We start from the raw sequence: 26,900 nt of genomic DNA, 5'->3' as shown, positions 1-26,900 counted from the left end.
TCAAGAGCAGTGTAGACAGGAAAAAGTGAATTCAGAAGGCCAGCAAGAAAGTGGCCAAGGCAAGAGGTATAGAAGATAACTCAACCTGGAGAGAGAGGGAAGAGTTTAGTGAACAGCCTTCACAGCAGGTAGGGATCCATCAGAGAGGTTTTCACCTGCTACTAAAGAACGAACTGGAGATCAGCGTCTTCTATGACGCAAACGTGTGATATTTACCACAGCGGCATGAGTAATACTGAAAACATCAGCTACAACCTAAGTGTCCACGAGGATAGCGATTAAGTAAGTTCTGTCAATCTAACAAAATGATGCAGGGATATGAAAAATCACAGGGCCTGAGCACTCACCAGGCGGAATGGAGATAGGCTGTCACGCCAGCTGTTAGTAATACTTGCACGTCGGCAGGGGCAAGGGTATGTGGGCGTTCGTAGAAGCCACGGAAGCATCTGGGGGCGGGCAGTCACTCTTTGCCAACTGGCGCCAAAGGCTTTCAAATTCATCTTTACAACTGGTGACAGCAGCGCCAGCATGAGCTGGCTACGTGCCGTCCCCGGCTGTCGGCACGCCGGCCGCTAGCCCCACTACGCTCCTGCTCCACTCCAACCTCTGCAAAGTACAGCCTGCAACGGTTCTACGGTGACCATTATTACCGCCTTTCCCTTACAGGTGACAAAAAACTGAGGGAGGCTAAATGACTTGTTCGAGTTCATTCTGCTTGCAAATGACAGTGCTGAGATCCAATCCCAGGCCTGTTTGCCAACACAATCTGGCAACTTAACCCTGGACCACGCTGCTTCCCAAGACTATGTAGCCATATGATTAATGTGACAGGGAAAAATCAAGATAATAAAGTGTAAATAAATTAAGTGTAAATAATTTACGTTCTAGGGTGAATTTTTTCCTTTTAAAATTTTATAATATGGTTGTTTTGCTTTTATCATGAAAGGTAAACTGGTAAGAAAAACTGTATCATAAAGATTTTCTGACAGCAAGGTTTTTTAAACGAAGAGTTACTGAAGTTACAAATTAAAAAAAAAAAAAAAATTTTCCCTCCCCGAACAGGATACTTTCATCTGTCTGAAATCCTTCAACTACTGTTCTGAATAAACAAAATCACCTACAAATTATAGCCCTTTCTAGCACTGGGATTCTACGAGGCATTGTCAATCTTTATCAAACAAATAAAAAATACTATCAGCCTAAAAATTATAGAGAAGCCAAGGTATTCATTCATTCAATTAGTATGTACTGCTTGCCTGCTGTGAGTCAGCTGTTGGGCTGGTTGGTGGAGAACCCCGGGCTAGTCAAGAACTTTGCTTTCATGGAGCGTACAGCAATTTCAAGATGGCAATTCCTTCTTGGCCAATTTTGAAGCCCACATCACTGTGCTTCAGCAGTGAGCCCTGGCTCCAGGCTCAGGAGCAGCCGCCAGTGATCACGCCTACTAGGGAAGGGAGGTTGGGCTGACCCACTCAGAGAATCAGCATGGGTTCACGCCCTCCTGGACCAAGACCAACAGTCAAAGAAGGAACCCTGAGAGAGTACAATGGCTCTTGGGAGGTCCCTTGGCCCCGGGGGGGGCAGTTTTATGTCATCTGCTGGGATGTCATCTTTCTTTCTTGGGGGGAAAATGGGATAGACACAAATGACTGAGAAGATAATCAGCAATTTCTGAGACTTAGCTGGTCTTGAATCTTATAATTAAGGGAAAGAACCTACTATTTAACCACGCTGTACCTTTGAGAAGACAACTCTGAAGCTTTGTAGATGTCACAGGATAGATTATCGTTCCTGAACATACACTGCCACCATCATTACCAGTGTGAACACCATGATGCCCTTGGGTTAGGTCTGACCTGAGAACTTCCTCCTGATCTGGAAACAAGCTATTTAGGGCTCAATATATGTGTCCACTTTGTTGTCAGATAAATCACATTCGCTTGAAAGGTACAGTGAGGACTGTTATTTCAGGGATATAAAAACCATTTTGTGTTATTTCAGGGATATAAAAAAACTCATAATAAATAGAAAGATGGTTAAACTCTATGCTACCTTCCCACAAATATATACCCATTTATTTTTTATTTTATTTTATTTTTTTTAACGATTTTATTTATTTGACAGAGAGAGACAGCGAGAGAGGGAACAAAAGCAAGGGGAGTGTGAGAGGGAGAAGCAGGCTTCCCGCTGAGCAGGGAGACCGATGTGGGGCTCAATCCCAGGACTCTGGGATCATGACCTGAGCCGAAGGAAGACGCTTAACGGCTGAGCCACCCAGGCGCCCCAAATATACACCCATTTAAATGAAGAGATACAGATCCCTACGGACTCTTCCTTCATCTTCCTTTATTGTTTTGCCACTCAGTGAGGTCAGCCTAATCTCCTTGGAACTAGATCCCTTTCCGTACTTCTTCAGGTTGCTAAGCAGACGCTCAGTGTGCTGAGTGTGACAGTCTGGTGAAAATTTAAGATGGCTACAAGATCCTTTAAATCAGCTTTTAGACTCCATCATGTCTATAAAAGTAGAGAACTTACATTCACAATGTGTTACTCAGCCAATGCCCCAGCCACATGTTACACATCTCACCTTCGATATAGCTTGGACTGTCCGAAAGTCATAATTACCAGTGGTACATGGAAGGTAGTCAAGACTAGAATGATCTGGGAAGAGACAAAAGCATGCAGTCAATAAGAAAGATAGTCCAATTACATGCTTGCATGTGATGGGATTAAATCAACATCTAAAAGATGGCCAAGAGCCCTACGGTAGCCCATACTGTAATATCAGAAAACCAAGAAGGACCACGTTTCCAGGGTTCACAATGACTCAAGATCTCAACTCATTTTGTTGAAATGATCCCATCACATACACTTGAAGTAGTAAGGCAGAGCTAATCAACTATACATTATAATAAAGGAAGGGTTTAACTCTTTTGTGTTCCTATTATTGTAAGATAGTCTCAGGCAAAGATCATCCCTCTTTCTGCTTTCTGCTTACAGAGGCTAGAATATATGTTCTAACAGAGGTCACTACGTCATATACATTTGTCCTTTTCTTCCTCTCCTCGCTGTTAGTTCTCCATGAAATTAATTTTTCAGTAAGTATTTTTCTAGACACAAATGTGCATGAGGAAAAGACTCTGATAGTAGGTCAGTACAAGAGGCTGTGGAGTCTCAAACAGCCATATAACAAGAAACCTTAGAGATACCAACTATCTTAGAGAAATGGATAAATCATGGAAATTGGTGCGCTACTCAAATTTTAGAAGAAACTGAGACATGGTTAAAGACATTCTACCAGAAGTTTAAAAATTAATTAAAATAAGAAATTTATAACTTGCTTTTCAACACCAAAATTCTGTTTCTTTCGATTCCTGATACCACCATCATGGGCCTCCGTGCTATGATATATATGTTACCAGAATACCAGAGGGTATGAGCTGTGGCCCTGGCCCCTTGTTCAGACAGAGGGACACAGAGCCGGCAATGCCAAGCCCTGACTCAAGACCTGAGGCCACCCTCAGCGCTCCCTCCTACTGGGAGACCGTCTACACCAGCAGGGAGAAGATGCTGCCGGACTCTGCTTCCACGCCGCCAGTCCCGGCAGGGGCTCCTCCGTGGTAGGGGAAGAGACAACAGATGGGGCTGAAGAACTGCAAGCCCATGGGCGCCACAGTCCTTCAATGCTAACTGTGGGAAAGGACACAGGAACAATACAGTTTGGAGGAGAAATGCCGAGATGTGCAAAGTGCAGTCTTCTGCGGCTACACAGGGGTTTTCCCAAGTATTGTGAGGCTCCCGTCGGAGCACGTGGCACTCTCCTTCCTCTTTCTTCTTCTTGCTCATCTTGATGCCAAGCAGCCACCAAACACTAAAAAGGTGTCTATCTTCCTATTATGGAAGAAGGCGGTCACTAGATGTTCCCAGTTCTAAAGCAAAACCAAACCAATCAGAACTTCCCGAAAGTCTGTACAGCGAACATGCGTTTTCTGCAACGGAGGTTGGAGACCATTTCAGAAAATAACAACATTCAGTGTTTAAACCCCTAAAATCCCCATCTTCTTCTTGCTACACTGAGTTAACAGACTCAAAATACTACTTACCCCAGTGCCATCGCCAACCCAGGACAAGGATACTGAGACACTGAGATCATCAAACACATGCTATAAGGGAAAAAAAAAAATTCATTTAGAAATGACATCTGTCTTTCGAACTCTGTCTTCCTTAAATAATTCAGAACACTATTACTTTCAAAGTAATTAAGTTCATAATTATAAGGGGGGTATGAATTCCCAGAAAAATCTGGGAGAGCCGGGATTGAACTACTTAACCCAAATTACAAATAACCTGGACATTTTAATTCTCCTTTATATGAAGTAAGCCAAGCAGATGAGTTTTCTTACTGCACAGATGGGGGGATGGAATAATCTAATTGCTTTCTCCAACAGAACTAAATATACAGATATAGAAAGTATTCTTAGGATGCTTTAAAACAAGAGATCACAGCCCACATTGACAGATATAATTGTAACCCAATCGGCATAATTTGAATTCTTCTAGGCAGCCTTCACAGTATAGCCGAGTAGTTAATAGCTGGATTCCTTTTGCTCCTAGGCTAACTCACTCAAAATGGCAAGGGGCAGAAGCAAGAGCCAATGCCCTGTTTCACCTTTAAATAGTGATGATGGGGGCACCTGGGTGGCTCAGTCCATTAAGTGTTTGACTCTTGACTTTGGCTCAGGTCACGAACTCAGAGTTGTGAGACTGAGCCCCGTGTCAGGCTCTTTGCTCAGTGCGGAGTCTGCTTGTGATTCTCTCCCCCCCTCTCCCTCTGCTCCTCCCCCTACTCTCTCTCTAAAATAACGAATAAAATAAATCTTTAAAAATAAATAAATACATAGTGGTGATGATCATGAATTATGATAGAAGAACAGTCCTAACAGTTGTGGTAAGAGTGAAGAAAAAGAAAAGGGAAAGCTGGTATATTATATCCAAGATATGGTAAGCATGTTGGAATGTAGCTATAATCATCATCATTTAGGGTTGGTTTTCAAATGTGTTCTCTATTTATAAAATAATACATATCCATCATAGAAAATGTAGGCAAGAATGGGGAGGTATGATAAAGAAAAAAATTATTTATAATCCTATCACATGGAGATATTCAAGGCTAACATTATGGGTATGGTCTTCTTGTCTCTATCATTTTTATTTTATTTTACTTTTTTATTTAAATTCAATTAGCCAACACATAGTACGTCGTTAGTTTTTGGTGTAGCGTTCAGTGATTCATTAGTTGTGTACAACACCCAGTGTCACCACATCACGTGCCCTCCTTAATGCCTATCACCCAGTTACTTCATTCCCCTGTCATTTTTTTTAACTGATAAAGAATTCCAAAAAGGCAATACTGGCACTTGGTAAAAATTTCCAACCATACACAAATGTATACAGTTGGTCCTTGAGCAACGTGGGGGGGAAAGAGTACTGACCCCCAGCACAGTAAAACATGTGCGTTTAACTTTCGACTCCCTCAAAACTTAACTACTAACAGGCTACTGTTGACTGGAAACCTTATCGATATCATCATCAGTAGATTAACACATATTTTGTATGTGATATGTACCATATACTGTATTCTTGCAATAAAGTAAACTAGAGAAATAAAATGTTATAAAGAAAATCATAAAGAAGAAAAAATACATTTACAGTAACGCGCTGTATTTATATAAAAAAAACACAACAAAACAACTACGTGTAAGTGGACCCATGCAGTTCAAACCCGTGTTGCTCACAGGTCAAATATATAACAGAAAGCGAAGAGCTTTCCTCCTCCCCCACCACGTGCCCCACCCCCTCAAGCCCCACCCCCCCCACCCCCGAGCAGTGAATAGTTTAGTACGCGCTTCTGCTAAATGTTGACGAGTATGCTTTTCACTTATAAAGACTTATTCTATCTTCTTCAGTTTTTTAATCTGAAGCGTGGCCTGCCTCTCCAAGTATGAGCAGCTCCTTAGAAGCAGAGGCTATAACCTTACGCTTCTTGGTATTCCTTGTGCCTGACATGCTACTTTACACCCTCAATAAGCATTTGTTGAAAATGATTATACATCCTTCCCAAACCACAAACTCAGTCTCAAAATAGAACATGTCTATAAATGGTGGGATGCCAGCCGCTTGGTCACTCGAGCCACTACTCCAAACAGAGAAGTCTAAAGAAATAGGACTCAAAACACTAATTGTTTTGTTTATCCTCTCATTCTCTTTCGTGGTCCTCCTGAACGGGTTTCTGAATTCACCTATGCTGTCTGCCCCCTGGACTGTGAGGACCTTTGGGATCAGCAGAAGCTCTTGAACAATCGCTGGAAATGGTACAATCAGTGCCTCACGCGGGCTTGCTCGCTAAATGCTGGTTAACTCTCAAACGCTCAGGCGGCGCGTCCCACAGCCTCTGCGGGACAGAAAGGCCATTCATACACGGAAGCCGGCTAGGCATCTGAGGAAAAGTAGGGCTGCTAGAGACATCTGGAACCAGCAGCTTAAAAACCGACACAGCAACGTGTCTTGTAAGATACTCCACGCAGAGCAAGACGGCCCGTTCTCTCGAGTGAGGATACAGTGTCTGAAATGACATCAAGGAGCTCCCTGAGGGGCAGGAATAGCCAGAGCTGCCACACGCGCCAGACAGAGCACACGGGCTCACAGTCGTCTAAACGCAGGCCATCTTTCCAAGGAAGGCTCTGGTCATCACAGCTGACTAGGATGAAAGAAAAATTCCATCACCGGAGTCCCGGCTATCTTGATCGGGCCACGGTATACTTAGTCTCGAGCCAATCGGGATCTGCAACTCGCTTTTCAGACAAAGCTCTACACGCCTGACCCAGTCCGTGCACACTGGCCTCCCTCACCGTTTCCTGTTGCCCAGTCACAGAAGGAGGAGGGTCGTTAGACATCACTAGCGATATCCAGCTTCACCTGAACAACTCAAAGGATAGCTGGCCTCATTTGTCATCCAAAGAGTTCCTCTGGAAATGCAGGCCAGATTTATTAACTCTGATTGTGGTATTCTGCTACCCTCAGCCCTCCCTCTCTTCCCTTCCCTTCCCAATAGCCAAGTACATTTTACTTTTGAAAACATACAAACGCACTGAAAAAACCCATCTATCTATGGCAAATGCAACTCACGTTTTATATTCCAGTCTTTAACATTCTTATACTTGTGAAAGTAAAAGAAAAAAATGAAACCAGATCTAACAACAGACCAAACCTCAGGTGGAAAGAAAAGGTCATATGGAAAGAAAAATTAACCCTCGTCTAAATGCTATTCTGGTCTTGCCTTAAAAAGCTTTAAAACAAAACAAAACACCAAAAACCCAAGAACTAAAAGGACCAATCCACTGCCAAGGAACCTAACTATGCCCCAGACCAAAGTTTAAGATATTTATAGGAATATAAAAATATCTAGCACTTGAGAAGATAAAATTCACAATGTCCAACGTTCAATCAAAAAAAACCAGGCATGCAAAGCAGCAAGAAAACAGGAACCATAATGAGGAGAAAAATCAATCAAACTGACCCAGAAATAACACAGATAATAGAACGAATAGACAAGGACGTGAAGATAGCTGCAATTATACTCCACAGGTTCAGGAAATTAGAGAGTAGATTGAGCATGCTAAATAAAGGCACAGAACATATGAAACAGACTCAAACTGGACTTCCAGCGATGGGAAGTACAGTGTCTGGGATGAAGATTACCCTGGACAGCATTAACAGGCGAGGAGGCACTACAGAAGAAGACATTAATAGACTCGAAGCCATAGCCATGGAAACTACCCAAGTGAGACACAGCAAAAAAAGAGAGGAAAAATGAACAGAGCATCACTGAGCTACAGAGCTGCAAGTAACCTCATATATATGTAATAGGAGTCTCTGGAAGAGGAGGGGGAAGGGGGCCAGAAAAAAAAATGAAAGAAATAAGAGCCCAGAGTTTCCCAGATTTAATGAAAAGTATAAACCCAGAGAGCCAAGAAGCTCACAAATCCCAAGCTTAAGGAGCACAATGAAAACTACACCAAAGCACACCCTATTCAAAATGTTTAAAATCAGTGATAAAAATCTTAAAAGCACCCAGAAGAAAAAATGACATTGCATACAGAAGAACAAAGAATCATAGCGGACTTCTCCTCAGTCACAGCACAAGCCAGCGGATCGGGATCTTGAAAGGACTAGGGGAAAACTGTAGAGATAAAATTCTATGCCCAGTGAGGGGTGCCTGGGTGGCACAGCGGTTAGGCGTCTGCCTTCGGCTCAGGGCGTGATCCCGGAGTCCTGGGATCGAGCCCCACATCAGGCTCCTCCGCTGGGAGCCTGCTTCTTCCTCTCCCACTCCCCCTGCTTGTGTTCCCTCTCTCGCTGGCTGTCTCTCTCTGTCAAATAAATAAATAAAATCTTTTAAAAAAAAATTCTATGCCCAGTGAAAACAGTGTTTAAATGCAGGCTTTAGAAAAGAAAGGTTCTGTTCTTCTGAACTCGTTCGTTGCCCCTCAGTATTAGATGGCGAGTGTTCCTTTCTGAGAGCCACGAGAGAGGGGCGACGCCGGGGCGAGACCTGGCATCACCCCTGAAGTCCAGCACAAGGGCTTGCACGTACTAAGTGCTCCACGAATACCTCCACACGAGTCTATTCACAACCCCCCCTGCTGCCAACATGACTGCCCTGCGGGTACTCTTCCTTCTAGCGTGGTTACCCACACTTTACTACGTAACGGCTGAACAGGGGTTCTTCCTACACCCTGCCCGCCAGCCGGAACACTGGTAACAGCAGGACGTGTTCTGGGCGCTCACACACATAATGCTGACCTCCCTCCTTGCCTTCCCACTATAACTGCCATCGCCTCCATGGCCCAAACTGGTAAGGACGCCCTGCATGCATCAGAGTGTTCGGAGACACCGGCCGGGGGTAGACTCTACGGAAGAGAAACGCACACATCTGAGCACGAAGAAGCAATGGTCTGCGTACTGAGATTTAAGCAGGGCTTCCGGGGGTGGGAATAGCCACAGGCAATAGCAAGGTGGCGGAAGGAGGCTGTTGTGCAGGTAAAACAAACATGAAGGTACACGCAAGCCTTCTGAAAAATGTCCAAGGATAACACGAAGAACGTATTAATGTCACCCACCAGTCAAGCGCTGAGTATACAGCAGACGCTATACGTGCTTGTTCAAATGAGCAAGAATTTTAAGATCAGGATAGACAAGTTGTGGTAGGAACAGAAGGAAAATAAAGAAATACAGAAAAGGAAATGTGTACGAGAAGAAAAGTACTTCTGCTTGAATGCCCACAGAAAATGGAGATGAGGCCCCGGGATCACTTCCTCAAACAGGCACGGCTTCCAGTGGCACACACAGCTCAACATAGCTACCCGATAAGTTATGGTTCCATTGTGCTAATCAAAGCAAAGTAAGATGGATAAAAGAAATATGAGCACAGGACAAAGCTGTGTGGCTAGAAAGAACTGAAGGGCAGAATAATCCCTTTAAGAGGAGAAAACCCCAAACCTTCAGCACAGTATTACCAATGAACAGCCTATGATATTAAAATACTGAACATATAAAAACATGTAGACAGGTAGGAGTCAAGGAGTCCAGCCAACACAAGGTATAGGGAATGTCTCCCTCAAGCAGTGCTGCAAAAATGATGTCATGTACTAGCTGTATACACGACAACTGAAATGGAGAAGGTGGGGAGCGCTGAAGCACGTCTTATTTCTGGAAAACCATAGCTGCGTTGCTCCAGTGTAGTATGCCTAAGAGGTAGATTATTTAGCACAGAGAGAACACGATCCGGCCGCTTCATACTGCTAAGCAGCCAGCCAAATGTACAATGCAGAAACAGGTCAAAATTAAGGGAAACCATGAAAAAGTGCTGTTTATGTGATGAACGATCCAAAAGCCAGTATCCAGAGGGGCCACAGAGTAAATACAGTAATTCCGATTACTTAATCATACCCTATGGTAGGAAGCCCAGAAACCAAGCCGTTTAGGACTAGCTATGTAAACATGTCAGCTTGATTCCATCAGGAACAGATGAGCGCGGAACTTGCCACTTCTAGAGAGAGATTTATTATCTCCTGGCACAGTTACTGGCACAGGAATAGACAAGACAGATCAATGGAACAAAACAAAGTCCAAGACTGGGCAAGGTGTATGACCAAGCTAGCATTTCACATTAGTGGTCGAAGTGTTGGAAAAACTAGCTATCTGGAAAAAAATAAGCTGGGTCCCTAAAACCCTTCTCACTCCCACTCCCAAATAAATTTTACGTACAGCAAAGATTTAAATATAAAAAGTCAAATCTTGAAAATCCTAGAAGTATGAGTGACTGTTTTTATAATCTTAAAATGAGAAGACCATTTCAAAAAATGACACAAAAACTGGAACTCCTAACATACTACAGGAATTACTTGGACTACATAAAAAAATTTTAATGGCAAAACACAAAATAGCAAGTTGAAAAAAAAAGGAAAAATTATTTGCAACAAGACGAAGGGTCACTATAGAAAAGAGCTGGTAAGTCCATAAGAAAAAGACAAAGACCTCCAAAGAAAATAGGCAAAAGACACGCAAACAAGCAATTCACAAAGGACAAGGAAATGGCTAATAACATGCGAAAGGCTACTCAATTTCACCGGTAATCCAAAGAACACCAAAGAAAGATCATGTAATGACATTTCCACCTTCCAGAAAGGCCTGACAGCACGTATGCAGTGAGGACATGGAGACCCGGCACCTGTGTGCACTGTGGGTGGGAGCGTATCGAGTGCTACCGCTCTGCTGGAGAGCTGCTCAGCGATGTGAATCAGAACTGAAAATGCCCACGCCATGTGACCCAGCAATCCCACCCTTAGGGACTTATCGCAGGGGGGTAATTACACACCTTGACAAAGGATGTTTGTACCTGGATGCTCGTTGCAGCTAACAACCACGGAGCGCTACCTACAGGCCATCTACTGTGCGAAGGCAACTTGACACACTATCATTTAATCCACAGAACAACGCCATAAGAGATCGCTCTCTTTGTGTACTCCAGGTGAAGGATTAAAGCTTTGTGAAATAGGTTACGACGTGCAATAAAGCATACTGGGCGCTGCTGAAAACGTTTCAGGTATTCATTGACGCTGGAGGATAGCCCCAATGTGCTGCCTAAAAGGCAAGTTATAGAGTAGTATGCAAAATCCTGTGTGGGTCCTTGTGGTTAAAAGCTACCTGGAGGGACGTCCTTCAGAAAATCAACAGCAACTGTCTCTAAATGGTAGAATTTACGCAGATACTTTTTCTTCTTTATCGTTTTTCTGGACTGACTGACTTATTCCCCACCCCACTCCAACAAGCAGGAATCATGTTTAAAAATAAAACTATAGAAGTTTTATTTTGGAAAAAGGATATATAAAAGAGTGGTACAAAAAGCATACATAGACCATGTCATTTATTCTCCTATTATACTGGCTAACGGGATGCAACAGAAGGTGACAGGACAGGTCGGAGAGCCCCACTCCTCCCAGCCACACTAACACGGGTGGTCTCGATTTAAGGTAGACATCCCGATACCACATCCCAACGTTATTATTCACTGATACACTCCCAGTCTTCCGTTCATCACCTGTTGAACGGTGATTTCTAATGTCCCAGATGGCACTGACAGCCATTTGCTGCCCCCAGTAGGGAAGCTCTGGGCAGCAGGGAATCATTGGCTGGCATTTACAACCAAATTGGTTTTCAGCGACTCATTATGTTAGGAAGTAGGGGACAGCTTGTACTACCTTCTCTGAAATACACCCACCTTGACAGCTGATGGTAAGATTTACCCATGCATTTATTGCCTACCATTTTAAAGTCTGAGGTCCACACAGTTTAGAGCCCATGAATGAACACAAACGTTCATTTCTGTGGTCCTGTGGCCAATCGCTAACTCCATCTGGAAGAAGAGAAAGGCCACAAAAACACAACATTCTTCACGGGGATAACTTCGTCTTCACATCTAATTAAACCAGAAGCCTAATTAAACTACTGTTGCTACAGCTCAGAGAACTTAGAGTTGGTCCTGAGAGTCACCGTAGCTTGGAGAGAAAACTTGGTAATGAGAAACTTCTGCCTGTCTGAGCTGCACGCCTGATCGAAAGTAAACTACTGAAAGACCCGACCCTGGCACAATCAAACGTGGGTCAGTTTCACAGGGCTGGCCCTGTGAAAAGCCACTCGCAGATGACCCGACCATCCTGCCATCAGGAACCACTTCTCTGGCTAGTAAACAAGGGAATGAATCCCATGACGGCATCCTTCACACACGTTCCTTCTTCGGACAAGTACCTCTGTGTATCTACCATGCGCCAAGCGCTATTTGGAGCCCTGGGGAAACAGCAGTGAGAGTCCATGTTCTGTGCTCACGGAGCATTTATACCCCAAAACACACTTCCTACAGAAGTCTAAAAATGAAGGCTAACCATGCTAGACCTTTAATCTAGAGACGACAGCCCGGCACAGTGAAAACACAGCTACAAAAGTGGGTGTAAGGCACAGTCCAGTAACTCGCTGGTTGGAAAAACAGGCTCAAATTATTTTCTCTCTTGGGAATCCACTTCCTCAGAAGTAAAACTGAATTGTGCTCCTTCACTCAGTGGAATAATAAGACTCAAATGAAATAACATACAAAGGCAAGGGCCTGGTGATCCCACAGAAGCTGGGGACTTAAGATTCTGGCTTCCAAAGCCCACCTAGGGAACGCAGGGACAGGACACGGTGCTGTGCAGGAGAGGTCTGGGACACAGGCTGGGTGATGTTCTTGCAGGCAGGAAGGAAATCTTCACAGAATTCAGTTCTGTTAAATAAGGCGCTGCTGGGATCATAAAACATGAGCTAAAAATAAGATCACAAATGTTCCAGTTCTCATGGAGACTATTCTTAGAAATGAAAACGCTAAACACAAAACATTACACAAGTTTTCATACCTACTCAATTATTCAGAGTTTTCTGCAAGGCAGGACGATGCAGGGAAGAGCACTGGGCTAACAGTCTGAATTTTATCTCCAGCTCTGCCGAAAGCTGTGGGAACTTGAGCAGTGCAACCTAACTTCACCACCAAGGTGAGGGGGCTGGAATGCCAACATTTCTAGTCCTTATAAGCTCTAAGATTCTATGACTCATCAATAATTTAACCGCTCCGTTTGCTTTTCCACGGCTCTTTGTTTAAAACAAACAAACAGGGGCGCCTGGGTGGCACAGCGGTTGGGCGTCTGCCTTCGGCTCAGGGCGTGATTCCAGCGTTATGGGATCGAGTCCCACATCAGGCTCCTCCGCTATGAGCCTGCTTCTTCCTCTCCCGCTCCCCCTGCTTGTGTTCCGTCTCTCGCTGGCTGTCTCTATCTCTGTCGAATAAATAAATAAAATCTTTAAAAAACAAACAAACAAACAAAAACCAACTCCGTGACTGGCTCCACAATACTTCAGTGTTGGAAGGGGAGGGCAACAGCAACCTGCATTAGATAGAAACCCCAAGGACCTGAACACTCACTGGAAAGAAAGCAAGGGAGACGTCTGATGCCAGGATCTACGTGGTAGAAATCTACACGTTCGACCTCTAAGATAAACTTGCAGACCATCCCCTCTGCATCAATTTGCTAAGCTTGTCCGATTGCCTACAATTAGTACTCCATTTTCTTAGTTTACAGAAGAAGCAAATAAAATTTAGGGGCTAGTGTGTCTCAAGACAGGGTCAGCAGCAAAAAGAACAGGATATTGCAAGGGGACTATCATTTCTGCAGAACAAAAAAGTGAGCTTCAACGAGCAGACAATGGGCTGTTGGAAGAAAGGGGAGAAAACAGCCCCATATATCCCAACAGGGCATGAATGCCATACCACATTAAAATGATGTGAGTGATGGCACAGCACAGTTTAATCTCTTCCTAAATGATCCAGGGTCATAGTGTTCACTAAGAAGGCAGAGAAATATTTTAGAAAGATTCCCATTAAATAAAAACAAAAAACCTTTGGCACTTAAAAGGGTGGGCTTAGTTTTTGAAAACTTCACTTTCATGGGATAACTCAATTCTCATTATGCCCAATAAATGAGCCAAATTTCAAAACAGATAGCGTTCACTTTTTACATCTTAGTCCCACTTCAAAGAAAAAGTGATAAGGGCTAGGCCCCCACTGCCAGCCACTGACCCACGGCGGGTGGGGACGAAGCCCTCCCTGCCCCTGCTGCGACCACACCTGCCTGCTTCCAGATCCTTGGGCACACCGAGCGCTTCCCAGCCCCAGGCCTCCGAACATGTGGTCCTCTCTGTGATATTCCTACTGATCAAATTCTATTCATCTTCAAGTCTCAGTTTAAATAATTTCTCAGTGAGTCCTTCCTAATGCGCCCAGACTAAAAGGACCTCTGTCAATTATTCTCCTGTCGTTATTTTTATTCTTCTGGGTACCTGTATTTATAACTACGTATTTGTTTAATGTTCATGTTTTCTGCTGGTTCATAAAAATAGGGGTCTTGTCTCCTGTGTTCCACCATCAGTTCCCAGGACTTAGGATCTAGTACAAGGCCCAACATCTAGAAGGTGTGCAATGAGCAGCTGTTGAAGTAAAGAATAACAATAATAGTCGTGAACTTTTCACAGAGCACCTACGATATATAACGTACCACTACTCCCTTAGAGATGCAGAAGCCGGCTCAAAGAGGTTAAGCCATTTGCCCACAGTCACACAGCTGGCAGGTGAAGAGCAAAGATTCAGACCTCTATCTGTCTGATTCCAGACCACACATTGAATGACTGTATGGGGCGGAAGCGGTGAAGGAATAGCACAAGCATGGCCCCTACCTTTAAGAAGATTATAATGTGCGGAATAAAAATGGAATCAATGCAAGTGGGTACAAGACAGACTACTATAGTTAAATGCTAGCTTACATGGCATCGTTAAATGTTGCAGGAGAGTAAAGAAGAAAGCCGCCAGAGCTAGAAGGGCGTTCAGACAAAGGGCGTTCAGAAAGCCATGTGAACAAAGATGGAGAAGCACGGAGCACATGGTGAGCTCGAGGGCCTGGTGGAAAGGTCACACTAACTGGAACAGAGGGTTAGCACATGCTGGGAAGCGGTGAAACGTTAGCCTGAAGAGCTATGCACGTGAGAAAAGATAATTCCATTAACATTCTGGTCTGCCGTGCTTCCAAGCAAAGTTCCTGAGAAGTACCCATCACATCTCGTCACTATTGCTTCAAACTTCGCAGAGGCTGGTACTCTGCAGAGCTGACCGTGGCGGCTCAGTTCACAAACGAGGGTGCAGCCGGCAAGGTGCCGTTCCAGAGCTGTCAACTTAAAACCACAGTCACTGACTCCAATGAACTAAAGCTCAACGAAGCAGAAGCACCAATTAAATAGTAAGTAGTGTTATTTTTATAATTGTAAATTCTTTAAAACCATAAGTAAACAACTATATATATACTTGAAACTACCAGAACCAAATGACCAGGGATCTGGCGATGGTGCAATTGTTACTTCTTCACCTCCCATAGCTTCAGGAAAGACACTTAGGTTGGATAATATCTCTCTCACTTTATACCCTTGTAGTTCTTAAAATCTCAAGTCCAAGGACATAAGTAGTACATATTTCTTAATCCGGATTTGGTTTCTAGGGTACCCATGATGATTTTCTAGGAATATTACAGCTGGGAAAAACAATTTCAAGTGCATACACAAATATTTGAGCCTCTAACAGGTAATGCATCAGAAGCTTTGTGGAAATAATCATTATAAGATATAATAACAGATGAATTGCACACTAAATCCCACATCTCATTTACTCTTCACAATGACCCTAAGACATAGATATTAGGACACCCATTTTACAGATGAAAAGACCAAGACTCACTGAAATTAATTTGTCCATGGTCACCACTGAAGTCTGAATCTAGCCACGTCTGACCTGAGATCATGTTCCCTCCTAACCATTGCCTCAAGGAACTGCCAATCATATTCACGAGTTAAATTTTTGATGTAATCATGAAGGTTAAAAAAAGAACACATAGGCTTCTCACATTTCTGCCAATCTTGACTCACCCTCCCTCTTGCCACCCCCACCCAAGCCTGTCACCCAACCCTGCCAAGTGATAAAACCACTTCATCTCATGTATCTCCTTTTATGCACGTGTTCTTCTGGAGGTGGTATTTATCAGGATCGTTTGGCTGACAATTGGGCCCTGTGGAGTCAGGAGCCAGATCAACAGGCTTATTAAGAAATGACATAAATTACACATATGGCACTCCAAGGTTTTCAAAACATTTTCTCTTCAAAGCCTCTGATAACGCTCCATTCTATATGACGGGAAACTGAGGCTAAAAAAGTCTAACTGAGCTCTGCTGAGGGTTCAATGACCGTAAAGAGCAGAGAATTCACAACTATAGGACTTAAAATTGGGGTCTATAACCTTGCCTTATCCCTAAAGCAAATGCTTTGATTTAAAACATCTCTACGGGGGGCGCCTGGGTGGCTCAGTCGGTTAAGCGTCTGCCTTTGGCTCAGGTCATGATCCTGGGGTCCTGGGACTGAGCATCGCATCAAGCCCTCCGCTCAGTGGAGAGTCTGCTTCTCCCTCTGCCTCTGCTGCTCCTCCCTACTTAGGCTCTCACTCTCTCTCTTTCTCAAATAAATAAATAAAATCTTAAAAAAAAAAAAAAAACCACAACACTATGAAACACTTCCAAACATCACACCATGTTGGGACATCTGTGTTCTACTCTCAGTTCTTGGCCCACATACAAAATCATTTAGCCTCATCAGTAAAAGTAAGAGATCTGACCAGCTAATCAGCCTAACAATCTATGATTCAAACTGTTAAGCACATTATCAGCAAGAATTCAACCTTATCCTGTTCACAAATATTAAGAAAAGATAAATCTGTTCATTGGCTTCACCAGCTTATAGCTCCTGGGTTTCTCACGCCTTGGCTCACATTCTCCTCCAGTAAGGTCCAGAAGTCCAAGAGAGTTCCTTAGAACTCTCAGCACCTCAGGTATAAAAGGTGGTCTGCCCTGCCCTCTATTCTTCAAAACCGCAGCAATGGTCAACCTCTAAATGGTCAACTCTTCTTGGCTCCCCATGTCCACCTCTGGTTTCTCCAGCTCTAGCCTCATGTCTAACACTACCTGTTAAAAGACGTTCCCCAGGAAGTCCCAATGCATAGCTCCCTGCCCAGCCCTCCCCTCTCTTTCCTCCGCCTGCCCCTGCCCAAGACCTACCTTTTTTGACTTCTCCATGTGTTTTCTGGAAACCTTAGACATACTCCTCATCAGCTACTTCTACCTCACAGAAACTTTCCATTGACCATTCCCTGAGCACATCCTGGATTTCCCTACCATCCTGCCTTTACAGATCTCCTTAAGAATTACCTCCATGCCTTGATTCTCTCTTCATCCAGGAGGCCTTCCCAGACTACCGCACTGTAGGGGGCACACCTTCTTCAAAAATTCTTCCAAACTTTCATCAAGCCATCTCTGAACACTTAATCCTTAAAGCAGCACCAATGGGGATATCTTTCATGTTTGCCTTGGATGTCCAAAGGCCTGGACTCCACTATATGTAGTTTAGTAAGTGCTTAAATGAACGACATTGACACAATACATTTAACAAAACATTTGGATAAAACTTTCTATTTCACCTTCCAAATAATCCTAAAGCTGCTTCTTTAGGTTAAAAAACTATAATAATGGCCAGAGAAGTTCAGTGACTGTCCACGATCACACAGCTATAAAGCAGCAGAGCCAGGCCTCCAATCTGGGTATTGCGATCTTTCTCTTGAATTTTGTATACAACATCTGAATCCCTCTGACAAACGGTAGGTACCCAACAGACATCTGATTTGAACTATCTGGTCTGGGAAGTATAAAGTTAATCAAAAATTCCCTTCCCAGTTCAATTCTCTTATTCCTTCAGGGTGACCCTACTGTTGAACCAGACTTGCAAACCGGCGTAAGTACAATATCAGAACTTCGTTTCTTAGAACATACAGGAAGAAAAAACAAAACTCCTCACAAAAGCAAATATGAGAGAGATAGTATTCAAGCCCTAGAAGGAAAAAGAAACATACGTTTTCTTCTGATGAAAAAAATATCAGGCCAATTAATCACTCATATGTTTCTAACTAGCACAGGGCTGAGTATATTAATGGTAAGCTGACCACCTATTTTCAAAAACACAAGCAGCCAGGACAAAAAAAAAAAAAAAAAAAAAAATCCCAGTTTGGCAAAGTACTATAGGGAAGGAAAAAAACAAAATTTACTGTTCTATGTTTACCGGGTTTGCTTCTGGACTATCCAAGCTAGCACCTTTGCTTAGCATTAGATTTTTCAGGCAACAAAGAATGATAAAGTATTACCCAAAAAATAAACAAGTCAAATGTCTTTCATAGTTATATGAAAAAAACCGCTCCTGCTATCTTGAAGAACACTCGTATTTCTGTGAAGCAAGCTCTGGAGGTGGTAACAAATTACGCCCAGATGTGAAATCCGGGCTACGTTCAAGTTCAACTGAGAAGCAGAACAGCCGCAATTTGCTTCTAAATTTGGAATCAGCCAATAAACATTTGTGATCACAACCCCTGGCCTCCCCCTCTTCCATATGAATCAGAATTTTTTTAGACATTTTAAATCTAATCCAAAATTTCTCGTGTTGTAGATGAGGAATTGAGAGCCAGATACCAACATGTAAAACAGAAAATAAATTGCATTCACAGAAAACTTTCTCAGCAAAACACTGCAGGCTCTGAATGGAAGATTCGGTTTTTGCTGTGGTTTCCTGAGACTAGGGTTCAGGGCAGAGTGGGGAAAACAGCCTCAATCTTAAAAAAAAAAAAAAAAAAAAAAAAAAAAAACCACAGAAAAAAACCTCCACATGTGCGGCATTCACCCAATAACCTCTATAGGTATGAAGGGTCTGTCACGAAGATTCATTCAACCCAGCTAGCTCAAAGGCACATATGACTAACCCACCTTTGACTACGGTCACTATGAGAACAATAAGAAACCTGTCTAGAACAGCAGAAAATTGACCAGCATGTTCCTCAAGCCCCATTACTCCTCAAACCCACCTACACACAGATCAGTGAGGCTACCTAGACAATGGGAAGAACAAATTTTCACCAAATGTTTTTTAAAAAAATAAAAGATGCCAAAGAAACACTAGTTACAAAGGGATAGGAAGGTAATTGAAAATTTTTTGGAAATTTACAAATGCAATATCTATTTCATAATATTTTTAGAGCAACTATCACAGTGCCTTTTGCAAGAAAAGCTGTATTTTTAATTACATGTTGAATCTGATAGTTTTGTCTGCTGTAATATTAGCTTCTAATCATATAAAACATCTGAGCATTTCTTCAGTCTCAAAACACAGTGCACTTTCTGTAAGGACAGTACTTGAAGGGTGCCTGGGTGGCAAAGTCGGCTGAGCGTCCAGCTCTTGGTTTCAGGTCGGGTCGTGATCTCAGGGTTGTGAGATCAAGTCCCAAGTAGGGCTCCGCACTCAGCGTGGAGTCTGCTTGGCACTTTCTCCCCCTCTCCCTCTGCACCTCCCACTCATGCTCTCCCTGTCCCTGTCTCTCTCTCTCTCTCAAATAAATAATCTTAAAAAAAAAAAAAAAAAAGACAGAACTTGAGGGGTAGACGTGGGTAGAAAGAGAGGGAGAGGAGCAGACATCACTCCTGCTCCAACCGTTACCACTCAGTGTTAAGCACTGCCCTTCCTGTGAGGATCACACAAGGATAACAGGCCAACTAGGACAAAGTTGGGGAGCACAGTCTCTGCAGTCACCCACTGAGAATCCAATGCTTGTTGGCAAGAGCTGATTGGAAATCGGCAGAGTGCAGAAGCTGCTAAGAGCCTCTATGAACCTGACATGAAAGAGCAGATCAAAACAGCAGGATGGAGAGCCTGTTATTATTATCATTACAGAAAGAAAATAACCATTAGAAATTGACCAGAACATAAGCCTTCTTCCAATTATTTCCACAAACAGGACACTCAGATTTCTAATTAAAAATCACTATGCACAGAGCCAGATATTTGAGTCAGCAGAGAACTTACCTAATTGTTACACTGCATTCCCTTGAGCCATTCGTCCTGCCTGGATAGCTCTCTACCCTCACCCCAACCGACCCACAGATGAAGACTAACCTTTCTCCAGATAAATACACTGCATCGAATCTGCTGATACTCGTAACTGAAATCCCCAATGCAGAAGTCATTTTAACAGCCGTTAGGGGTTAAAGGTCTGATCAGTACACCGCATGGGAGTAGCAGCCTCATGGGGCTTTTGCTCATTCTGCTCAGCCAGGACCAAGAAGGAAATCTACAGAATTCCTCTTCTTTGACCCCTGTGTAAAACAAACGGGTGGAACAGGGCTCAAGAGAAGATTAACTCGGGGGTGAGGGTGGGAGTGCTGGGGCCGGCAGTATGGAGAGGGGCTACATGCTGGAATAAATGAGGCAGTGAGAAAGTTCCGGGGCAGCTACAGGCACTGACCTTCAGATTTCCGGGTGTGACAAAGATCCACAACAGGCTAGGAGCGGCAGCTCCTTGAACCTCCAACAGGCACATTCAGTCCCGTCAGCCTGCACTCAGCCCTGCCAGCAAACAAACACGCGCATTCTTCTCAGAGCCGACATGCCACACAACACAGTCTCTCCACAGGGCCTGTTTATTTAAGGAACCAGATGCTTTGATGTTGGGGTACAAGTTGGGAAGTTCTGTGTAAAGAAGTAGTTAATGACAGGAGCAGAGGGAGGACAGAGAAGGAGCAACAGTTTCTGGCTCTTAATCATAAGTTTTGAAAGTTTTAAGGAAATTATCAAATGGTCTGAACACAGGAATGAGAAGTAAGGAAATTATGTCAGCAACCACCGTAACTCTGGCCAAAGCACTTCATCTGTTTCTTTAAGACAGTTTTCATGCCTAACCTCAAAGGGGTACTTATAGGAGGAATGTTTTGAAGCAATCCAACTTAGCAACCAACATTAATAAAATCTTCTGTGCTTGCTCAATTTCTCTCGTGTGCAAAGGTTATACGTGTCACAAATCCTCCAAGCACTTAAAGGAAAGAATCAGTTAAAAGTGTGCCATGAAAACAGTTTTGGGTTAAAGGCAAAAAGAAGGTTATTTCTTGAGTCTGAGAGGAGGGCATTTATAAATACATATACACGCTTGCCGGATTTCATGAGGGAAGAAGCCTGAGGTATAGCTCATTAGGGCACAGGTCTCCTAAAACCAGAAGAATATAAAATGCTTTAGTTTTACCTTGCTTTTTAAAGACGATGAAATGCCAATATAATCTCACAAGCCAAACAAGCCACAGGTCTAGGAGATTTGCTAAAACCTTCTGAGGCTTTTCACTGTCCAGTCTGAATTATCTTTTCTTTGTATCTTGGCACCCCCAGCATCCAGCACATCTTGGACATCTGGACGGCATTCTCATACACTGACTATACGAATTAATGTGGCTTAACATGAACAGCAAGTTTTAACAAATAAGAAAAGAACCAAGAACTTCTGATCTTCTTTGGGAATTGAATCCTATCATCTTATGAAAAACTACTCTAAATGGCACTCTCCCAGCTGTACAAAAGTATACAGTATCCCTGATAAAAAGTTGTTCTGCCATGCTGATACTTTTATTGCACTGTTTATAAAGGGTCCCTAAATACTGGATCTCTTCAAGACAGCTCAGCATGATTTATCAGGACTTCCAAAAATGAAGAACTGAAAAGCAGAACAGACTACTACATAACAATTGCAGGTTAAGGAGGTGGACCTCTAAGAACTGCTTTACTCAACCATTTCTAAGGTGAAGATTATTAACAGTCTTCACTTTCACCCCATTTACATGTTATAAACAGGATGGGATCTCTAAAGAAGAGACCACGGTTGATTAACAAGTGCAAAAGGCGCAATTTAAAATTAGGTCACTGCAAGAAGACTGAGGAAAAAAAGCCAAAAAAAAAAAAAAAAAAAGAAGGAAAGAAAGAAAAGAAAAAGAAAACAAATTCACTGGAAACAGTAGCTAAATAAAATGAGAGAAATAGAGCGAAGCTTCCTTTCAAAGAACAAAGTTTCAGATCTGCTCTTGAGTACATCTGGCCTAAGGATCCCCTGAGCCAGTTTTTTTCAACCTCTAGCTTTAGAAATCAATAGTTTACAAAAGACGTCTCAAGTCAAACCAATCAGGGAATAAATCCAGGAGTAGCAGCAGGTCCTAAGGTAGGTCAGCTAGCAAGGGAAGAATCGAAAACATGGGGTCAGAATGCTATGTCCAGCTGACTCCAGGAAGGAAGTGGTCCTGTTTAAGTCCAGCATCAGTGCCCTAAAGCCTTCCCCAACTCCCCGCTGTGAGATGGAAGTCCGCACCATTATTTTTTCCTCGGCAAACAGGAAGTCTTCCCAGGACTCATTCCACCCTATCCGCATCCAACTGGTCCCACCCCGCCAGCACTAGTTGGCCACCTTTATGGGGCTGCTGCCTGTGTGGCCTTCAGTGACGCTATCCCTGACTGCGATTGCCCCCCCCCGGGGGGGGGGCACATCTGAGAATTCTGCACAGGTATCCGGTATAATCTAGGCAGAGGGAGAAAGGTAGTTCGAGGGGAGACTGAGATTTGGCTGACAGGGAATGTGGTTATACACGCACAAGTGCGGTCAGCCACTCATCTCTGAGCCTCCGTGCAACTCTTTTTTGAAAGAGGAAGAGATGTAACGGAAACTATACGAAATTGAGAATACACTGTGCAATTATGGGTAGCGACAATTAAACCATTAGTTCGAGGAAAAACATGAGGAAGGTGCCCAGGGTGCACTGCAGCAAGGAGCCAGGACCTTCTTAACAATGGGCTTTGTCAGGCCAGGAGTGTGCAAAGGGTGAGGGGCTTGTCCCCAGGGAGAGCACTACCACGATTTTTAAAGTTTTTGACTAGGACCTAGCGCAAAGCAGAGTATCTGCAATGTGTGTCCTAACTGTGGGAAATCTTATTACAACAGGACGAAGACAACCTGGTCCGAGTCCAACCCAGAATAGAAGGTCAAATTGAAGGCGGAAGAGAGATCACGTATATACTGTCATCCCATTTCCAAGCTGGCTCCTTCCCTATTAGGACACACACAGTAACCTAAGAACTGCTGCGGGATCTGTGAACAGCCGCCTGCCCACCCTGGAAGTACTGACCCAGCGAGGACACACCTCGCTTCTGCGCAGCCCAACTTCTCCAAGCACTTAAGGGGTAATTAATTATTCCTCCAGCCTCCTAGTGGGTTATAGCGTTACTGGGTCCCGATTATTTACACAGACGCAAAACAACGACGCTCAAGAGATTCTGACAACTTGGAAAAAAAAAAAAAAAAAAGAATGCCGTGGAAGTCTAAGGCTGCCTCCCCTGTGACGAAATACAGCCGCGCGGGCCGCGGCGTCCCGGGGGCCGCTCCCGGGCCGGACTCCGCCCGCCCGCCGCAGTTTCGGGGGCCGCGGCCCCGGGCCGCGCGGGGCCGGCGAGCGGCCCGGGTCTCCCCGGCGGAGACGCGAGGCGCGCGGACGGAGAAGGAGGGACGGGCCGCGCGGGCGGGGCAGGCGGCAGCCGGGGGGCCCGGGGGCGGCACCTCGCAGTCCGGGCGGCGCCCGGGCCCGGCGCCCGCTCACCTGGTGCGTGTTGTTGGCCAGCTTGGAGACGAAGTCCCGGACCCGGCCGCAGTCCTGGTCCTCCTCGAGCGCGCTGCGGCGCCAACGGCCGCCGCGGGGAACCGGGCCCCCGGGCGCGGCCGCGCGCAGCCCCCAGCTCACCCCGACGGGGCCGGACCAGCGCGACAGCGGCGCAGCGGGCGGCGGCGGCGCGTCCAGCCGGTCCTGGCCGAGGGTCGCCGGCGGCAGCAGCTGCAGCAGGAGGAGGAGGAGGAGGCCGAGGCCGTGGGGCCAGCGCGAGAGGCCGTCCGCAGCTCCCCGGGGCCGCTCCATCGCCGCCGAATGCCGACGCCGCCGACACCTGCCGCCCGGCGCGCCCGCCCACCCCCGCCGGCGCCGCGCCACACCCCCGAGCCGGAGCCCGGCGCTCCTTGGATACGCGCAGCCGGGCCTCTCCGCCCCCATAGGCTGGCCGCCTGTCCTTCTTCCCCGGCCCACTCCTCATTGGCTCGCGTCGCCTCCGGCTTCGGGGGTCCTGGATTCGGATGCCAAGATGCGGGACTGATTGGCTGGAACGTGGCAGAGACCGCTGAGGTCATCCCCCCATCGCCTGGCGTCTCCGGGGCCGGGCTTCCCGGGTTAGCGTAGGCGCTTCCCCCGCCTCCCGCGAAGCCCCCCGCTTGTGGCGCCCAGACCCCTCGCTGCTCCCTCTGGCTCCGTCAGGTCGGGGACTGGGTTATTGCCCCCACCCCGTCTCCCCCACAGACACCCCTAAAATTCCTTGCGTTGAGGAAAAATCTCCTAAGGGAATCCCTCAGCTCGCTCAGCTGGAAAAGGGGGCTTCGTCATGAACCGGTGCTTCAGGTTCTTAACCCTCGAGTACTGGAGCACCCATTGTCTCATGAAGCAGCCCGCCTCGCTGCCAGAAAGGTAAATGCGAACTGTGTGGGCTAGTCCTACGGAGGCAGATAGACATCAGAACATCCGTGACTCATGCAAGCTTGGAGTCCTCCTCTCCGCCGCGTATGGTCTCACTCACTGTCCTCCTCTGCAGGGAGGTAGGCCAAAGGCGGAATTGCTTGTTGGTTTCCCGGGATTTACAAAGTAGTTTAGAAATCAGGCGTAGGTAAAAGGGGAAAGAAAACCCCCCAGTGCTTGCTTTAGATACGATCATTTCATAGGTAGGTGCATGTTGTCTTTACCAAAGTGCCTTAACCCTGCAGTGAGTGCATTGCACAAGTTTGGTTTTGAGTATGTGATGCCCCCTAAATTAGCACCCTGCCTCTAATCAATAAAACAAAACCCCCATGCTGGTCCCTTTATCGCAGAAATTGCACACTTAACTTTTAGAACATGCAGCGCTGGTAAAACCAGTTTTGAATCTCAACTTTACTGACTCCATCCCTTCGGAATGCTAGAAGTTGTTCAGTAGAAAAGGTAGCAAATAGAAAGATACAAAGTGTGCAAAACGTTACACCCAAATAAGGTCACTAAAAAGTATTTTTAGCTATAAACTGGAGGTAAACTCAGATAAGAATATATTATTCATTGTAGAGCAAAATGGTGCAATGCACCCAACCCAATGTTTACATTAAAGTCCTTCTTCTACTCACGGTAATTTGCAACCAGAAAGATTTACAAATTTACATTTTTTCGCAGAACGACCATTAAGACCTGAGAAGTGAAAAACATTTTTGAGTGGCATCTGAGCAGGGTGGTGAAATCACTAGACTAGTCTTCCAAGTTCTCAGCTGCTGAAATGACAAAGCTTGAAAAGTGGTGTACAATTTGTTCCTTTCCATTAATTACCATGTGTCAGATTATTTTTTTAAATACAGATTATTTTTTAATCTATGCCAACTATGGAGTAGATCACAAGACAGTCAGTTCCAGTAGCATGTGATTAGCTAGGGGAAGAAGAGGGACTATAGAGGAATATTTCTTTGTTTGGGTGACACAAAGATGAATGGTCTATTGTCTTAGGGGCTTGAAAAGACAAAAACAACTCAACAGTGCCATCTCCTGGAGAAAATGCACGTTTAAACAAGTATTAAATTGTTGGCAGTTATCTGTACCTTCACTTTTGAATATATTGCTTTTTGTTACCAACCATATGCTTACGGAATATGTATTTCCGTCATCAGCTGTATCAGCTGCTAGGGACATGATACTTTGCATATGGCACTGAGAAAATGTTTTGAGTAAATCAACTGAGAATTTTACTTTCCTCTGACACATGCACTATACAAAAGTTGCACTGTCAGATCTCCCTTGTGGAATACTGCACATAAGATCTTACCTCACTTGCAGGACTAAAATATATAAATGACTTATTACTAAAAACTGTACCTTTCTACAAGATACATTCTATAGCAGAAGGTTGAATAGAAAGCGGTTACACATCACAAAACCATTGCTTTTCCTAGTGAGATCATTCTGATCCTATTTAAATTGGACACAAGAAACGTACAAAGTTTTAACATTCTACAGAAAACCAAACTTCTCTTTTAAGAATGCTGAAATTCTATTCTTTCAAGAATACAGAGGGTATGAAATTTACTGTCTCACCAGTTGTATAGTCCAAGGTACAAATAACACTGCCCAGGTAGTGAGAAGGGAAAACAATGTAAGCTGAGACTAAGGGAGATATGCAAAGATCTGTTTTTCCCCACATAATACCCATAATTCAGAGACACAACTCTCACCTCTCCCTAAAGGAGCATTGCTTTGTTCATGAACCTACACTGAGTTAAGGGGAATGTCTAGTTCTCCCCGGTAGAAGCTTCATGGGAGCACAGACCATACACACTATTTTCACTGCTCTATCCCCAGTGCCTAATACATTACTTGGCACATGGTAGGTGGGTACTCAATACGTTTGTTAGATTTGAATAAATGGAAGTTGTGATAGGATTTTTCAGTGGCATTTTCTACCAGGATTTTATAAAAGGTGAACGAGAGAAATGAATCTCATGATTATGGTGTTGTATTTATTAAGTAATCTCTACGCCCAATATGGGGCTTGAACTCATGACCCTGAGATCAACAGCCGCATGCCCTACTGACTTGAGCCAGCCAGGTGCCCCTATCATGTAGTACTTAACGGCAGGGTTAAAATCACCAGAACAGTCTCCAGAACATTGGTGACAATATATTCTAATTCCCTACTTTCTTTAGGTGTGTATCTAGGGCAA

At 44.5% G+C, this 26,900-nt stretch overlaps 1 protein-coding gene across 5 annotated transcripts in view; it reads right to left on the bottom strand.

The window, feature by feature from the left end:
• The window catches only part of SORT1 (sortilin 1), a 61,485-nt gene extending 37,410 nt beyond the window's left edge, over positions 1–24,075 (bottom strand). For 2 of the 5 annotated variants that reach the window (XM_026484632.4, XM_026484633.4), the window contains exons 1-3: positions 23,728–24,075; positions 4,104–4,163; positions 2,588–2,661 (exon numbers count right to left, since the gene is read on the bottom strand). In XM_026484632.4, coding sequence (XP_026340417.1) covers positions 2,588–2,661; positions 4,104–4,163; positions 23,728–24,039 — 446 coding nt within the window. In that variant the 5' untranslated portion in view covers positions 24,040–24,075. Of the gene's footprint in view, positions 1–2,587; positions 2,662–4,103; positions 4,164–20,221; positions 20,461–20,570; positions 20,857–23,727 lie in introns of those variants that run through there. The other 3 variants (XM_057310400.1, XM_057310399.1, XM_057310401.1) reach the window with 3 other exon arrangements.
• Between the last annotated feature and the right edge of the window lie 2,825 nt (positions 24,076–26,900).

The sequence above is a fragment of the Ursus arctos genome, unplaced genomic scaffold, assembly GCF_023065955.2.
Source record: "Ursus arctos isolate Adak ecotype North America unplaced genomic scaffold, UrsArc2.0 scaffold_12, whole genome shotgun sequence".
Lineage (NCBI taxonomy): Eukaryota > Metazoa > Chordata > Mammalia > Carnivora > Ursidae > Ursus > Ursus arctos.
The sequence above is the reverse complement of the archived record's forward strand: the minus strand, read 5'-3'. Positions and strand labels throughout refer to the sequence as shown.